The sequence below is a fragment of the Thunnus thynnus genome, chromosome 7 (assembly GCF_963924715.1).
Source record: "Thunnus thynnus chromosome 7, fThuThy2.1, whole genome shotgun sequence".
Lineage (NCBI taxonomy): Eukaryota > Metazoa > Chordata > Actinopteri > Scombriformes > Scombridae > Thunnus > Thunnus thynnus.
Genome location: NC_089523.1, coordinates 20,380,195 through 20,398,754, shown reverse-complemented (window position 1 = coordinate 20,398,754; position 18,560 = coordinate 20,380,195). Strand labels below are relative to the sequence as shown.

At 39.7% G+C, this 18,560-nt stretch overlaps 2 protein-coding genes across 3 annotated transcripts in view; both read left to right on the top strand.

Annotated features, from left to right (window-relative positions):
- The first annotated feature begins 9 nt into the window (after positions 1-9).
- On the top strand, positions 10-9,153 carry c7h19orf47 (chromosome 7 C19orf47 homolog). Of its 2 annotated transcripts, none has more exons than XM_067594827.1 (8): positions 10-98; positions 1,540-1,627; positions 2,907-3,021; positions 3,188-3,269; positions 5,066-5,191; positions 5,289-5,438; positions 6,989-7,062; positions 7,155-9,153. In XM_067594827.1, exons 1-8 carry the CDS (start codon positions 35-37, stop codon positions 7,731-7,733), a joined length of 1,278 nt encoding a protein of 425 aa, XP_067450928.1. In that variant the 5' UTR covers positions 10-34; the 3' UTR covers positions 7,734-9,153. The 2 variants fall into 2 exon arrangements, with proteins under 2 accessions (XP_067450928.1, XP_067450929.1); XM_067594828.1 differs by having other exon boundaries at positions 11-98; positions 5,289-5,363.
- Positions 9,154-10,332: 1,179 nt separating this feature from the next.
- Positions 10,333-18,560, top strand: part of ttc9b (tetratricopeptide repeat domain 9B) — a 30,112-nt gene continuing 21,884 nt past the window's right edge. The window contains exon 1 of the mRNA XM_067594825.1: positions 10,333-12,208. Coding sequence (XP_067450926.1) covers positions 11,731-12,208 — 478 coding nt within the window. The 5' untranslated portion in view covers positions 10,333-11,730. The remainder of the gene's footprint in view (positions 12,209-18,560) is intronic.

The window sequence follows — 18,560 nt, the reverse complement described above, 5'->3', positions numbered from 1 at the left end:
TTTTTTTTTTTGAGGGGCGGAAGTTGCGTCACGGATGCCCGGATGTAGCCGCCTACGTCACCACACATTTATTGTAAACATGGCGTCCGTGACAACAGGTGAGAGCATAAAGGCCCGGCTAGCCAACGTTACTACTTGGCAATACTTAAAATATTTCTGTATTTTAACATTAGATAAGGCCACTGCATTAACTCGAAACACTGTCTTGAGTTTTTACGAGCGGTTCTGTTCATTTTGGCTGCCGCAGTTAGCACCTTTTAATTCATGGCTAAGACAATGCTAATGCGGGATGCTAGCAGTAACCGCTCTGTTAGTCGTGCTTTAAATATGTGATTTCACTTCTTATTGTTACAACACATGTAATGGGGGAACTGTGCTCTGAATTGTTCGCGATTTAATCGTTTAATTTAGCTAATTCATCGTGTTATTCTCACGTTAGCCAACCGGCACTGAATCTGTATCAGATTTGAATCACATTTTTTCACATTTTATTGACAGTGATCCATAAATCTAGCTTTATAATGTTACAATATCTTTTTTGATAGCACTTAAGCTTTTATTTGTGGTATACTTTGCCCCTAAAGAGACGCCTCACTAAGTGTCAAACGAGAATTTAGCCACCGTGTGACTCCCAGTTGGGATGAGCCATTGTTGTGGCAGCTGTCGCGCTCCCTCCACTCTGGATCTTTTACTCAGACCACAAGACGTTTCATACTCGGTGTTATAAACAACCTCCAGCTGGCCTTGGTCAGCATGTGTCACACTTCAACACGTTGCTGTCTCCTAGGGTTTACATCTCCCGCCGGCCAGACAGTGGGGGTTATAGACTACAGTAGAGTGCAGTGAGAGGTGTAAACCCCCACTGTACTCTACTGCTGTATGACTGAGAACCATAATCTACACTATAACTTTATGTTGTTTACCTTGAAGAGGCCAATCTACTGTTACTGTGGTCACAAGTAGTGCAGAAACTAATTTTGATCATTACTCAATTTAGTATGTCACATATACAACAGAGAAGCTGCTGTATGTTGGTTTCAGCTTCTTACATGTGTGGATTTTCTGCTTTTTGCTGTTTTATATCATTGTGAGTTGAAAGGATGGGTTCGTAAATTTTTAAGTCTGTCTTACAACAACAGTCAGGTGCCCATATGAACATTGAAAGAGGTTTTCCTCGCTGTAATTATCCCTCCTGTTCATACTGGCCATTAAAAGATCCCCTTCAAATGCACTTTTAATGTAAGTGATGATGTAAGTGATAATCCATAGTGTGTCGACAGTCATTTTGTGTAAAAATGCATTTAAAAGTTTATCTGAAGCTTATATGAGGCTTCAGCAGTCTGAGTTGGTCTTATCAAGTGGATATCTGCCACATTTACAGTATTTTTAGCATCAAATTCCCTCTTTGTGTTTCCCTGCTGAGCTGCGGTGGAAGTATAGTAACAAAAAGAGGGATTTTGGCACTAAAAAGACTCTTAAAAATAACTGCTAGCTTTTGTTGATTTATGATTGCTTACAATCTTTTATTTTTTTCTGAAGCCACCTCAGAGTGGATTCAGTTTTTTAAGGATGCTGGGATCCCAGCCGGCCTCGCTGTCACTTATGCAGTCTCCTTTGTCGACAACAGGTAATCTAATGCCTCCTTTTTTATAGGCCTGATATGCTTTAGCCTCATCATGATGTGCTGTTTTCATATGCTTTTCCACTGCACTCTTACATTAGTGTGTAACTGAGCTGACACACAATCTCTCCCATCAACTGATCTGCGTCATTGCAGTAAAATCATTGGCGTAACTGATTGGTTTCAATCTTTACAAGTTAATCAAAAAACAAATAAATCTGATTAGAAACAATGTAATGATGATCTACATGTGAAAGTAAAAACCTGAGACCAGTAATGTTGAAGTTAGGTCATGTATTGATTGTTGGTCTCATCCTTCCTCACTGGTGATGACATGCAGAAACCAGATCCAGTAGAAAGAGCGGCTGCATCTAAACAGTCATAATCCAAAACGTAATCATCCTCAACTGCAAAAATAATTCAGTCAGGACAAGATATGAATGATTTGGGAAGAAATAAAATTGTGATTTTTAGATCAATATTACAAATGCAGTTTACATTGCAATCACTTTCTACAAATCTAGCCGTGTTTGATCCTCTAGTTTGGTTCTTTTGGTCCAGCCTAAGACAAAAGTTCCATTGATTAATTTTAGGTCATTTAGGGCTCACACATGAGAACTAAAGTCATACTCATATCATATAATCCTCTGGATGATCTATTTTGCAGTAGCTATAACACAAACAACACCTCCAAGACCATCTGTAAATGGGGGTCTCCATCTGCTTTGAGGTGAACTCTAGTGCAGTTTGTTTGTGGTGTGAATTTAAAATGGACAGAATTTGATAGAATTATAATTTGACATTTGACACTTAAAAACTAAACTTATTTGTGTTATTCGTGTGGTGATTAAAGCAAGATTAAAGTGAAGTAAATATTGGAATGGCCTACCGGTTGCAATAAGGGAGCGCCCCACATATTCCACCTTTAAGTCTCATCTCAAACAATGGCTCAAGGCAAACCAGAACTGTGATCATTTTTAAGTAGACATGTGTACAATGTATTTCGTCCTTTTATACTTTGTATTCATATATTTATATTTGCGTGTTGTTATTTAAAATGTTTCTGTTTTTGTTACCTGCCTAGGGACTACAGATGTAATTTTTTGCTAACTCTGGCATGTTTACATCTTGTATTGTATACTGATGTTCATTAATGTGCTCAGTCCCTATCAAATAAACAAATAAAATAAAAAATAACCTAAAGGGCAACAACATACCTCTGTTTTTCTTTGGTCAAGACCAAGGGAACAAATACGGTATTTTCTGGTTTTTCATGTCACTGCAGAATTCAGAAGAATATGCTGATGGACCTGAGTAAAGACATCATGATGGACCTCGGCATTACTGTTGTTGGTGACATCATTGCCATTCTTAAACACGCCAAGCAGGTCTACAGGCAGGTGAGATCAGACTTAACAGTTTAATGTTTGAAGTAAGGAAATGTTGAAAATGGACGATGTATTTTTGTGAATGCAGTCATGGAAAGTGTTTGAAAGTCAGTGACTCACTGTAAACAGTGAATTTAACGCGACCTCTGTAATATGTATTCCTACCTTCGCTCTTCAGGACATGTGCAAAATGGCCACAGAAGCCATCTCCTCAGGACAGACCAGTGTTCAAGCCGAGCTCAGAAGAACTGCCAACACTCGTAAGTGTCAACATTTGACCTTTTTTCTCTGGAAAAAAACAATGGACCACAATTTAAAAAGATTTTCATTGTCATAAGTTATATGGATTTATTTTCAAATTGAAGTTTAGGGTCACAGCAACTGTTCAGTCTGGGGCAATGAAACAACAGTGTTTATCATCTGTCCTACTTCATACATTCATTTATTAGAGTGAGACAACCATGTGACTTATTTATCAGCCCAGCTGGAAGCAATACGAATCAACAGTTGTATAATAATATACTCTGTCTGCAGTGATCAGATGAAAGAGGCAGACATTTCATACATGTTGTAGGATTATAAAATATTGAAGATAACCACAGGAGTGGATAAAAATCAATGTGTCAATATCTTAATGCTTCCTCTCATAAGATATTGATACACATGTTCCATGCATTGATGTTTTTATTAAGTGCATTAAATTGATTTTAGACTGTCTCCACCTGATGACTCTTTGTTGTGCTGCTTATCGGTGATGGTTAACGGTGATGGTTAAAGGAGCGGAAGGTAACTTGTGTTCTCTGAAGAAGAAAAACTTTAAAGATATTGATCAAATCAAATCAAACAGGCAACAACACCTTTATGATCACGAAGTGTACAAATCACATAACAATCATCCATGTTCTTCATTGTTCTAAACTTTCTGAGAAAACAATATAGCACCAGAAGTTGGGGTGTCCATCTGCCCCTCAAAAAGGTTCAATATATATGTTCGTTGATCTGATTAAGAAAATTATTTAAAAAACATTGGATACCCTGCGATTCACAGCCGATACAAATCAGCTGAGATTCAGTTTCCATTAAGCTCAGATTAAGTACAATTTTATACTTTTAGATGCAGAGATTTATGAGTCATGTTTAGCAGTAGATAGATTTAAAAAAAATCTTCTATTTCCTTTCTACATTAAAGGCCAATTTCCCCAGAAAATGGAAATATCTACTGTCACACACAATAAATACAAGATGTATTGATACACAAGGTTAGCTGTAGGACAAACCCTGACTGGATATTGTCTACCTCTGGGCCAGTATCATCTGTCTAGTTAACGGCTGTGTGGCATTTGAATGATGATGTATGTGTGTATGTTTGTAAGCAACTTAAATGTGCATAATAATAATAATCGCAATTTGACAGAATATGTTAATGCATACGAAATGCATCTTACTTTCAGGGAGCAACATGGTCGACCCATTTTCAGCGTTATTACATACGTTATATCTGTAGCTTGGATATTGTTCATCGATCTAAGTAAACAGCTTTGTTGGATCATTCATGTGCACTTAACATTCAACCAGCGCTTATACAGCACAATGTCAAACTGGTTTGGATTGGCACAAGTAGGTATGACCAATTGTTCAGTAGCTTAACCTCTTCCTCTTTCTTATTTAAGAGACAGCCTAAAACAGTCTAAAGCTGTGCAAAATAAGAATTTTCACTTGCCCTTTAACTTGTCATTGTTATGTCAGCTAATGGAACATATTAAAGGGTAAGTGTCTCTATAAGTAAATCAGTTTAATCTAATGCTACTTTAACAAACTGCATCAGTTAGTTATTTGGTCCCGGTGCCAGGTTGTACAAGACCTCCTTCAGTTCTTTGCACCACATTCTTTGATGTGCCATTTTAATTTCAAAAGTCCTCTCACATTTCAGAAGACAACTGTGAAGCCCAGCTGTCCTCTGATCTGGTCTTGTGCACAGAATATGGTGGAAAAATTGAGTTTGCATAAGAAACAAGATAAATCACAGCTTATTAAGAATGTCCCTGTCTTTTCTCAGCTGCCACTCGTATGATTGCCAATGCCTTGAGCCACGACTCCCCGCCAGCCACTCCAGCCCGTCGACCTGACAACCGCCTCTCTGTCACCGTGTCCAACATGCAAGCAAACAAGAGTAACAAAGCAGGTAGATATCATTCACCTCATCGCCCTCTTGACCAACAAATCCAGCCTTTCTTGCCTCTGTTTCATTCTCGTCTACCCAACACTTTATTTTTTGTCAGTTGTAAGTCAGCCAGCAGATGAGGGGAACGGGTTGCCAGCAGTGAAGCGCCGGCGTGTGACAGCCGAGATGGAAGGCAAGTACATCATCAACATGCCCAAAGGCACCACGGCACGCACACGCCGAATCCTGGCACAGCAGGCCAAGAAAGGTAGGCCTGACCCAGTAGTCTGGGCGCCTCGCAGACAACATGATTGAATGACGCTGTCGCTCATCACCGCTAATCAGTACTAAAAGTTTTCACAGACTTCTTTCATACTAAAACTGAATCAGAAGACTAAAAAACAGAGCCTGCTTGACCTTCATTCATTTCTGACATAATTTTATCCCTCATCTTTACTAACACTTCACACTCCGCCAACACTCCTCTGTCAATCTGTGCTTCTTTTTTTTCCTTTTGTCTCACATCAGCAAGATTTTACCTGTAAAATCTGTGACTATCATCTTTCCTCCATGGCATGAATTTGTAAGTGGGTTCTGTCAGTAGCACTTTTCTTTCAACACATTCACTCTTAAAGTTTTAAACCCTAACATGCTCTTTGTCAGGGCTTGTAACGCATTTCCTTTCATGAGGGGAACAAAACTCTCAAGTTATCATATAAATAAAAATTCAAAATGGAAAAGCAAAGTGTATATGTGTATTGTTAACTAGGACCTCTGGTTAGAAGTTCAAAAAAAATAAAAAGCCAGATTTCTCAGTGTAGACTTGTATAATATAACATTTCAAAATAGGAAATGAAGAATAACTGTTAGGGAGAAAATATGCAGTAACAAAATAGACATGTTTGATATCTTTTACAACCTTCACAAAGTTAGTTTTTCCCTCATTGCCATCACACAATCATTGAAAAAGCTGAATGACACATTTCGAGCTTTTATGATTTTATTCTCTTTTTCTGGTAAAATTTTGGCAACGTGCTTAATCGAAGCTGCTTCCTCAGATTGAGGAAATAAATTATTCTTCTGACACATGATCTTCACAGTACATTTAAACTTTGTGAGCTGATAATTGTAGCATTGATACATTTAGAGCCTAGTTTAATGAAACCATTAAAAGAAATCTGTAATATTTAACTTTCACTTTCCACAGTTATTAGCTACAGTTTTGTCTTAAAGGTTAGAATGTTTAGAATTTAGTGGCATCTAGCAGAACGGACTTGGCAGAAATGGAATATAATATTTATAATTATGTTTTAATTAGTGTATAATCATCTGAAAAGAAAGAGAATTGTTGTGTTTTCATTACCTTAGAATGAGCCTTTTATATCTACATAGGGAGCTGGTTCTCTTCCATGGAGCCTGACATGTTGCACCGCTATGTTTACGCCATGTCTACAGTAGCCCAGAACGGACAAACCAAACACTGACTCTAGAGAGGGACTTTCACATTTTTTAATGAGTCTCGTGGCCTCCGTAGAGGGGTATTCACTTGGTTGCAATCTGCAACCTCACCACTAGATGCCACTAAATCTTACACACTGGTCCTTTGATAAGCACAACAGTAAGATGAGATTTACGTCATTTCACTGGTATGATCAGTAGAGGATCAGGAAGTTGTAGAATTTTTCTGATTATTGGTCTTTTGCTAATAATTTATCAAAACATGAACCAACCCTATCACAGTCTGTTAAGCTGTTATACAGTTTATGTTTTTTTTGTGTGTAAACTATCTAATTGCCCATTACTCTGATCCTTGAAAAGGTTTGAAGCGCACCTCTGTGTTTGCGAGACTTGGGGCTGAATCAAAGGCAGATACAACAACAAGCAATAACAAGGTGAGACCCGTCAGTACATCTTAATAGATCCGTGTGTTTTGGATGGAGGCCTAAAGATAAGTTCTTTAATTATAACGCTCATGTTCTGGCAGCCCACTGGTGTGTTCAGTCGTCTGGACAGAGCGGGTGAAGACGGGCCGAGGCCAGGAAAGATAGCTGCAAACATGCACGTAGACGACGAGGACGACAGCGATGGAGAAGGCTCCGTCCTCCAGTACGCTGGCGTCCTCAAAAGACCTCCTCCCTCCCAGAAGAAAGAGCCCGCCGCAAAACCAGCCCCGACCACCCTGCGGCGCCTGGGAGGCAAATTCAAACTACCTCCCTCCGACACTCCCACCTCCTCCTCCACCTCCTCCTCCAATGGCCTCCCACCTGCCAAAATTAGTGTGCTTCAGAGACTGGGCAAGCTCCCTGCCACGCACCAGAGCACAGCCGGTCCACCTCCTCCTGCTGACACACAGGACAACAGAGTGACCAGCACCCGACCCAAAGCTCAGGAGAAACTCACCATAGCAAGCTCCAAGGTCAGCAGCAGCACCGGGGCCGGCGGAGCAGGAGCAGGAGCAGGAGCAGGAGCAGGAGGAGGAGGAGGAGGAGGGGACAGTCTCGGGGCCCAGATGGACGTTAAGGCTGTCAGTGTTTTTAAGAGACTGGGCAGCAAGAGAACCTAACACACATCCAAAAAGATTAACCAGACTCTTTCTATACGTTCTTTACAAAAATTTGTATCCACACCTTTTTGCATTTATCCTGGCAACACACAGGACTGCAGATTGATATTAACTGGAGTTTTTTTTTGTTTTTTGTTTTTTTTGTTCCGCCTGAGTGAATGGACGATTTTAATGCTGCACTGTGGCTTTAGGTTTACTATTAGATAAAAATAGATGCTTTTTTTTCACACTTTAGTTACGCTGCCATTGAAAAATCACTTCAGTTTATCTCCAAGCTTTTAATTTGAAGATTCTTTCAAACTCTAAGTCCACTGTGTGTATTTTCTTGCCCGACCAGAAAGCTGGTTATCATGTCTCAATCATATCTGCCATTTATGATTTTTTAGAAATATATATTTAAGTATACTGTACGTGAGTTTAAGGCATGAGCATGACGTCAACCAAGCTGCCCACTATGGTGGTTTTTTAAATTTCTCCTGTAACTCCACATATAAGGATGCTGCTGCCTAAACTTCCCTTTTTCTGAGATTCATCCTGAATGAACACACGAGTAGATGAAAATGTTGCTAAGATTAATTATTTAGTCGTTGTGTCAATATTTCTTTTAAAATACCACCTCAGGCAGGCTAATTTTATTATTCAAGGTAAAAAAAAAAAACCTGGACCGCAGTGGGACGTAGAACAAGCAGTGGGGTGATGGTTAAATCTTTCCACGTCTTGATACCTTAAAATTACCTCCTATATCACGTTTTGAGAGTAGAAAATGGGTAAAAGCGTTGACGAAAGGCTTCTGAATATCAGCCTCGGACTTGTGCACGAAAAAGGAAATTAAAATGGTTCCACAGAGCGACCTCTCTGAACACTTGAAACAAGAAAAAACTACACCGACACCTCTTCTTCTTCTTCTTCTGCACTCGTGGAGTAGAAGTTCACACCTCTGGACGCCCAAGTCAGCTTTTCTATCGTATTACTGAACGTTTTCTATAACCACCTACTTGAAGGCCGCATCAGTAGAATATTGTTTATTTCGAAATGCAATATATAGATTTGGTAGACTTGATTTCTCACAGCACAGAATCTGTTCTGCTGCATATTTTTCTATATCATGTTCCCATGTAAAGAAACTCAGAGATGCCATCAGACCGGGTGTCAGGGGGCCACAGACGGTCCAGTGGGTAGGTCACCTTACCCAGTATGGGTCATTAACACCTGTGTACTATTTTGGTTTTTCAGACTTCACACCACAACTTTGTTACAAACTGTAAATATTTGAAAAGTTTAAAATTGCGTTAAAGACCTTGTTATTGTTTTAAGGAACAAAGTAGAGCAAACTCACCATGAAGTGTCATGATTTTTAAAAAATATTGAACTTGCTGAAGTATGCTTGGTAAAATGATTAAAAAAGAAGGGTCCAAACATCTTTGCTCTTTGTTTTTTCCTTTTTGATGGAGGCATTACGATGCAAGTCAGTGGCACATACTGTACTGTACAACTCTAACTAAGACATGACAGTGTAGTCAATATTTATATTCCCTAGAGAATATTAACATGATCATTTATCAATAAACCTATCCACTCCTCTCGTAATGAGGCTGCTGCTGCATAATGTTGGCTCAACTGTGAGAGTTTCTCTTTACTGTATGCAGCTGCAGCCTGGGACACACACACACACACGTTTGACGTCCATATCTGAACGATTATGGTATATCTTCCTGACTGTTGAAACATTGAAATCTTTATACCCTCCTCAGTACAAAATATATAGGAAGTTTGTTTATCTGGATCACTTTTGGCTCAAGGCTAGTCTCCATGTTAAAATGATGTTAAAAGCATTGTCAGAAGTACTATAGAGCACACACACGCATATCATATCATATGTGCATATGACAAATGTAGATTGACGATTGCAGACATGAACTTTTCTTAAATTGAAAAAAAAGACACTATTTGAAATGTATTGTTTTTACACCACATCTGCTTTTATTACAGTTCTTTGCTTTTTTCCCAAATATACTAACATTTGCTTCTTATTACATGATTATAACACGGTTGGTATAAAAATGACTCTTGTGACCCTCAAACATCATATTGTGATACAAACCACTTGACTTTGAAAAAGACAAAAGATGTTTTGTTATTAGGAACACCTGTGCACTCTAATGCAATCCAATACAACAGCTCTGCCATAAATTCTACTTTTATGAGCTTACACATTTTCAGTTTTTGTTGACATTGTAAGAAAGGTGATAATTCTACTTTATGTTTATTATTGGGGTCGTAGTGGGTGGTGGAGGTGTACTTGAGTGCATTATATTGCATCCACCCCATTAACAGACATGAAGGGGGTGAAATATTAGGAACACTTATATAATATAATGAACTCCACTATGACCTCAATAATAAACATAATGTAGAATTATCACCTTTCTGACAATTTCAGCAAAAACCGGAACTATATAAGCTTTGTAAAAGTAGAATTGTTGCATGGGATTGCATTAGATTACACAGGTGTTCCTAATAAAATGCTTGGTGAGTATATATTATAATCAGAATATGTTTCAAGGAGGAAAACTAAGAAAATGTCTCCTTTATGACACTGAAAAACCGTGGAGCTGCCAGTATTTAGTGTATTTTCTCTCTTAACACACACAGACTGAGTTGCTGTAGTGACTCTGGACACATTAGCTCTCACCGCCAGCCATGACAATAACATATGGAGGGAATTATGTTTTAACTGTACTCTTAACACCTGTGATGTCTTGCTATAATAAATTATTCATAAATGTTTATCTGTAGGCTGGTTGGAGGAGGAGCTGATACACTGCAGGTCTGATCTGTGAACCAAGAATATGGATGTGAGAGTACAGATGTTTATTCTCTTTGTCACTGCTTCTGGACTGAATTAACCTCTTATCGTGCTGCTGCTTATGACTCAGATGAATCACACTTTACAGACTTGCGGCTGCTTATATACACATGTGGAGGCAATGATGTTACCACCTTGCAAAGATTTATGCAGAAACGACGGTATCATGTGTGGCTGGCTAGTGGTGCTGCACGTCACATTGAAAAAATTGGTGTAATTAACACCTTGTCCCCTTGAGGTCGCTCTCCTCCTCCTCCTCCTCTGGCTCCTGCAGCCTCCTGCTGTCCGTCTCCATCTCCTTGAAAAGCTTATCAGCTGAAGTCATCAGGCGCTCCGGTTTGGCCATTATCTGATGTCTATAGATGGGGTATCGATTGAAGTAAAAGCTGAATTTACCTGTATCAGCTTTTTTAAAAAATTAGTGTGAGGGCTGGCCACGTGTAAACAATGGGAGTGACGTAATGTGTTATCTTTTATAAGGCTATTAATTAATCATCTAAGATATAGTAGCCTAAATAGGCTTATGGAGGCTGTCACTTAATGGTGTCAATAGGGCACCCTTTCCTGATAGTTCAATAAATATGCAAAAAAGCTATTAATTATTGGCAGATATGTATTATTGTGTAACTCATACACTTGGTTAATATTTCTCTACCAAAGTGCAACGTGGTTTGATAAATAATCAATCGTATCGTGAACATTTCTGCACCTTTTTTCCGCTTTTGACATGCAAAATTTGGACTGCAGCAGCAACGCCTCACGACTTCTGTTTTTTTTTTATTCCCCCACAATGCTGTGCGGTAGAGGTAGTCTTGTGTGCTGCTGTCTGTGGTGCTGAAGCTGCGCGTGCCTCGGAGCTCGCTGCCATAGAAATCCTCCCGAGCATCCGTCCGCGAGAGGACCAGCACGAGGAAAACAGACGGATGGGGGATACAGGATGTCGCTGCCAGCTGCTCTAGCCTTATTTATCTCTTTGTAATTGATTAAAAAAAAAGCGGTTAGATTTATTTTTACATCTATTCCTCAAGCACAAACTCGAGCAGGAAACGTTTCTGAAGCCGTTATCTTGGCTGTTTTTCTCCGGTGCCGCCGCCTGCCCAGCCGTCTTTGCCGCTCTATCACGCATCATTTATGCACAGCACGCTGCTCCGGTCCTCCCCAACAAAACACACATTCGTGTCCGAGCACCATGGCCCGCTCCAGCCGCTTTCACTAAGAGACATGGAAGCCAAACAGCACTCGATAAAGAGCCTGAAAAGCTACCCGGAGACCGGCGGCCGGAGCCTGGCAGCTGCCGCCGGAGGCGACGGAGGAGGCGGCGGCGGCGGTGGAGGGTACCGAGCCGGCTCGGCTGAAATGGAGATGGAGTCGAAGATCCAGAAAGCCATCGACTTCAAGGCGGAGGGTCACCGCTGCTACAAGGAGAAGAAATTTCGGGAAGCGATAGGCAAGTACCACCGGGCGCTGCTGCAGCTCAAAGGGGTTCATGTGGTCGACGGGACGACGGGATCCGAGGTCAACCTGCTGAACCAAGCCGCCGCCAAGCTGACCGAGGAGCAGCGGAGAGCCGTGGAGAGCACCGAGATCGAGTGCTACGACAGCCTGACAGGTGAGCGGTACCGGTCCCAACCCCAACAAGAAACACCGTGTCCTGTTTTAACTCAGACCTCAGAAGCCTTCAAGTACTGCTGACACCGTTGTTCGCTCCGGTTCATCGGGTTCACACCAGATAGTACTGATAGTACTGTGTTAGGCAATAAAAAACCTGGATAGATTATTTTGTGTGTTTTAGTTGGTGGGCACATATAATATGAAGGATTACGCTCTGATCAAAGGAGTCCATTATTTAGTGGAAGCTATTTTCCAGCCACAATAGGGGAAAAATGAGAGGGAGGCCTAAATGAACACATCTTATTATCACTATGCCAAATTCAGGCTCTCAGGCAGTAAAGTCATTATCTTTTAAATGGTACATGTGACATTAAGTCCATTTATTTTCTTGTTTTTTCCCCCAAAGTCATCACGACCAAATGACAAATCCCAGTGATTTCATGTTTATTCCAGTTGTAGATGTAGCGCTCTGCTGTGTAAGTGTAAGGAAAAGACAGTAAAACACAATAAATGAATAAATAAATAAATAAAGTCACAGGATAGGCTGATGGGACATTAATGCATTAATGTTTTCATTATGTATATATGAGCCAAGTTCACGTCGTTGTCATGTTGTAACATCAACATTTCACATGAGGTCTGAGGTGAGAAGACGTCTCCTGAACCGTGCAGTTGGATGATGTAAGACTGCGTGTCTAATGGCATCACTGTGCAATCAGTGAGCCCCTGGATCACTGTAGTATTTACACCAGTTCATATACAGTTACTTCATGACAGTATTCATCTACTGTAACATATACAAAGTTCACACTTTAAATTAAATGAGCATACTCCAAACATTTTAAAGTTCACGCACGTTGTAGATTTTCAGTATTAGAAAATATAATATATGTAACAGATTAAACATCATCTTATCGTCATATTTGCTATGCATGGAGACCCACTTATATTTAATATATATCAGAGTAAGATTACACCAAAAAAGACGGAGGAATTGTTGCAGTGAAACCAACATCAGAAGCAGACAGAGGTGTCAGCCAATAAATAAACAGGTGTAGAGCTGCAACAATCAATCGATTAGTCAATCAGCAAGAAGTGAATCACCAACTATTTTGATAATCAATTAATATTTTGAGGGAAAAAAAATGTCCAAATTATCTGATTCCAGTTTCTCAAATATGAATATTTTCTTGTTTCTTTTGTCTTCTATGATAATAAACTGAATATTTTACGATTGTGGACAAAGATGTGACATTTGAGGACGTCACGTTGGGAAACTGTGGTTGACATTTTTCACCATTTTCAGACATTTTATAGACCAAACAACTGATCAATTAATTGAAAACATAGTCAACAGATTAATAATGAAAATAATCATCAGTTGCACTAAACAGGTGTGACAGCTGACTGCAATGATAATAATAATTTAATTGATGTAACTGAGTGATCTGCATCTGTAACATCTTTAAAGGTAACTCTACTCTTACCAAATAGAAATCATCTTCAATCTTAGTATGTTGAGTTTTAATCTTTAGTTTGTATCATAATGCAGAACTAGTGTAGCAATAAAACAAATACTAAAGAGCTCATAAAAACAAACTATTGATGCAGTTAGAACAAGAAAAACAAATCTGTAATAAAATATTCTAATTTCAAGGTTCTCTGTCTGGATGTTTTGACCATGTTTTACAGCCTTCTACAATCAAAAGCTTCATTTTCATTATCGATTAATTGATTGATTATTCTCTAGATTAATCAATTCATTGTTTGGTCTCTAAAATGTCAGAAAATGGTGAGAAATGACGATCGCTGTTTCCCAAAGTTCAAGATGCAACCGAAAAATGTCCGATACACAGCCCAAAGATATTCATTCATTCATGCATTCATTCAAACCTTCAAGGACGCCTCGATTACAATACAAATATAAAATAAAAGAAACAAAAATCAGCAAATATAAAAAGCAAATATGAACAGATAAGCAGTAAGCAATATAAAACATAAGAAACAATAAAAGCAATACATGCACATAAAAGTTAAAGCTCAATTAAAACACACACTGCCGTGTGTCAGCTAAAGGAGATTTAAAATGATTAAAAGGGATTTTATTATCTTCATAATTAGTTTACTATCACAGGAGACTAAATAAAACAGAAGATGTTTGTATTTGAGAAGCTGCAACCAGAGAATTACAGAACATGTTTTCTGTAAAATCGATTATCAAAATAATTGGCGATTGATTTTCTGTCAATAAACAAATCGTTGCATCCCTAAACATTTGATAACATGTGTATTTCAGAGGTCAAGAATGAACCTCTAAGCTTAATGTATCTTGCTGTAGGGTTACTGAATGAAGGTCATCTGGTCATATCCTTTTCCAAATTTCACCCTCATCTCAAATCATCTGTCAATCAATCATCTATCAGTTACTGTTGATCACACGGGACCGCTTCGTTTAGGGAAGTGGAGCCAGATTTTCTCCTGGCAAACAAATATGTTCTTTTGTAGTGTTAATCTGATTACAGTGATAGAAAAAAAAAGATAAATATCATCTTTTTTTTAGTGCTTCTTTAAAAATCCTACTTATGTCAACAGTATTTGCTTCGTATGCAGCGTGAACAGCAGATCCTGATGAATAACGACACGCTGGATCCAGGAGGAGATGATGATGATGATGATGATGATGATGATGATGATGATGATGAACAGTGCACGCTGGCACGAAGGCAGTTACATCACATCACCTGTATGACATCGTTATCTATGTGAACATTGTGGTTTTCGGGTCATGAGGGGGCAGCGGTGATATTGTGGCGCTGCCCAGTCAACCTGCCATGATGCACTTAAGTTCGCCTTGTTCTGCGCAGCATTCAGGGACTGTCTGGAGCCGGGGGGGGGGGGGGGGTCACTGTGGCGTAAAGGAAAGATAGGGTAGGGAAGGAGAAGAAGGAGGAGGAGGGAAGGTAATAAGGAAGAAAAAAGAAGAATTGGGAAAGGAGGAAGCGGCGGTGGAAGAGAAAGGGGATCGGTTAGGGCGGCAGGAGAGGAAGCGTGGAGAGAAATAGTAGAGAGCAGTGGAAGAGGAAGGGTAAAGAGGGGGAGGAGGGAACTGCTAGCACGCGACAGGGGGCCATATTTACCATGGCAACCATCGCTGGGCCTTTTCCCTGTTGTTGTATTAATACGGCTCATACCCTCCCCTCACGGCTGCTTCACCAGAGTGACTGCACATGCGCACTGACACACATGAACACACACACAAAGAAACCTCACTTTAACCTTCCTCTGCCATCAGTGAAGACATTTACATGAGCTACAATAATGTGTTTGCTTGGGATTAAAATGTTTACTTTGGTAGTTTCTGGGATTACTACGTTCATATTCCTGCTGCATAGTCCCAGTAATGATGGAAGACGTCTGCTCTTTCTTATATTTTGACATCATGTTGTAGTTAACCCTTGTGACTATCTTCAAGCAACATTAATGAAGAAACCAACAATGCATCAGTCCGTCTTTTGATGCTTTCCAACTTCCCTACACTCTCTGTGTCGCACCCAAACACACTGGTTTCTGCTGAACATGTAATTCTTTTAGAACATGTCACAAATATATCTAGTTTCATTTATATAAAAAGAAGTTATTTGGGCATGGTAGTTTTTAGCCAAAGTTACTTTAAACAGGAGTAAGGGGGACTATTTTCAGCTGCGGATTAATATACATTCGGTGCTCTAGTGAGTATTTACAGCAGTAGGATGGTGTATGTGGGAACTGCCCTAAATAAACTACATTGTAATGAAGGAACATGTCACCCAATGCAACAATGATGTGTTTTGTAATAGTATTTGACAACAATGGAGCTCTGCGGCACCGATGAATAAGATATATCAGGCTTTGGCTACAAAGGAGATGAGTAGGATTTAATTCATTGTTAGTTTTGGTCTTTTCATGGGATTTGTTAACAATAACAAAAATACAGAATATCACCAGACTTATCTTTAAATAATGCATCTAAAATAGGAATACTCCACATTTGGCTGGCCAGTAGTTCAATGTTATCGTTCATCATCTCTCCGCATTATTATTTCATGACAATACTCACACAGAGATGTTTTGGTTCACAGCTCTCGTGTTTTCAATGAAGGCCAACAAATAAATCTGCCAGAGCTTGACATTTGAAACACTCGGGAGCTCATATTTTTTAAACATTAAAGGATAAGGCTGGCGATTTTCTGTATTTTTCTTATTGTCAACAAATCTCATGTATTGTGTGTGTGTATCAAAAGCCTGATATATTATATTCATCTGTGCTGTAGACCTCTGTTGTCCAAAAATGATTAAAAACACGTCAATGAGCCAGACCACTGCACTGGATGTTCCTTCACCATGAAGAGTTTGAGCATGTTAATTGGTTTAGAAACAGCTCTAAAGACTAATAACAGAAATCACATTTTCAGCCTCAGGAGAGTATTTCTGTGTACGGCAGACGCCACTGCACATGTGCAGGAACATGGTTCTGTTTACAGAGCTTGGCTAGCTTGTTGTGCTACATATTACAATCTCTTGAGTCTTTGGAGCTGTTTCTAAACAAACTACCATAACGTGTCTGTGAAGATTGTCAGTCATCCAGTTCATGATTATCCAAGGAGGGTTGAATCGAGGGCAACTGGACTTGGTTGTAGATACAACAACGTACATATTTTGGATAGGGAGGACAGATGGTTTGAAAGAGGAGTGAAGGAGATGATTTATGTTAATGTAGAGAAACCATCCATCAACGGAGGATCACTCATCCCCCACCTACAATGTTCTCCTCTCATCCCTTCCCAGGAGACTTTACAACCGTTCACATTTGGCATCAGGTGACTCCAACAGCTGTTGTTACAACAGCCAGGAGCACTAACGAACCAAGTGGTAACAACCCCACAGAGGTTAAATACCTGGGACTCCCCACCAGTCAATTAGAACTGAAGAAGCCCCTTAGATGAGAGGCGATCTACAACCAAGTCCAGTTGCCCTCGTTTCAACCCTCCTTAGAAAACTACCATAACTGTGATCTTTGGGGTGAAGGGAAATGTCACCCAGTACAACGGTGTGGCTCACTGATGTGTTTTTAATAGTTTTGGGGCAACAACAGAGCTCTGCGGCACAGAAGAATACTATATATCAGGCTTTGGATACACACACAATACTTATAAGTAGGATCAGTTCGTTGTTGGTTTGATTCTGCTCATGAGATTTGTTGACAATAAGAAAAATGTAGAACATCACCAGCTATATCCTTTAAAGCATTTTGTTCTACTAAAACACTAAAAGGCATTTGACTCACTGTGATTTTGCATCATATCATACTATATTGATATCAAGACAGTGCTGTGATCTCCAACTCGAACTCCACATATCTTAAATTCAGTTATTCTCATGTCAACTATGACTTTCCTCAAATTAAGGGTGTCGGAAAATACTCAAAGAATAGAAAAGAAGAATGAAAAGAAGAAAACGTTGTCTTTATTAACCAGGTTAATATTAGGATAATGTGATCCACGTTGACAAAACAAAATGGCAGGAAGGGAGATGAAAAGCACGTAAAAAAAGACTCATACAATATCCAGAGCTCACACTGACTTTACTGTGCGGCTCCACCTGGTTATGAGCACCATTTGAGCCATTTCATCGTTGAGCTTTCTGATGCAGCAGCACCAGCAGCTACACATGTGTTTATGTGTGTGTGTGTGTGTGTGTGTGTGTGTGTGTGTGTGTGTGTGTGTGTGTGTGTGTGGTAAGAGGGGAGTGGAGGTGCTTTCCGTGCTGCTCCACCTGTCATTCCTTTCATACCCATTGCTGACATTGCTGATTTAGTTTAAGTGGAGTGTATTAGTGTGTTTGTGTGCGATTGCGTGTGTGCGCACATGAACAGACATGTGTGAGTTGGTGTGTGTGTGTTTATTTTCTTATCCTCTCCACAGAAACAGTGAGAGGTTACAAAACACGAGATGGGAAGATGAGAGAGGAGAATATTAGAAGGGAGAATCAGAGAGAGACTAAATGTGTTTTCAAAAAGAGAAAGAAGAAATAATTCAGGAATAAAAGAGTTGATTATTATAGAAAAGATGCTGGCGATGAAGAAAATATTTTAACACTATATAGAGGAGTAAATGTATTTAAAGAAGAGACAAATAAGTGTCAACAGTAACGTTACCTGATTCTGTCAAACAGAGAGGCGACGGATGATGAATGCCCTGTTTGCTGGCCTTGTTAAGGAGACAACCCGAGTCTGTGCATCCCCGCAAGGCTGCATCTAAATGGGTTACACCACCACCACCGCCGTCTGTGTCTGTCGTAGTTCACAGTGGTGC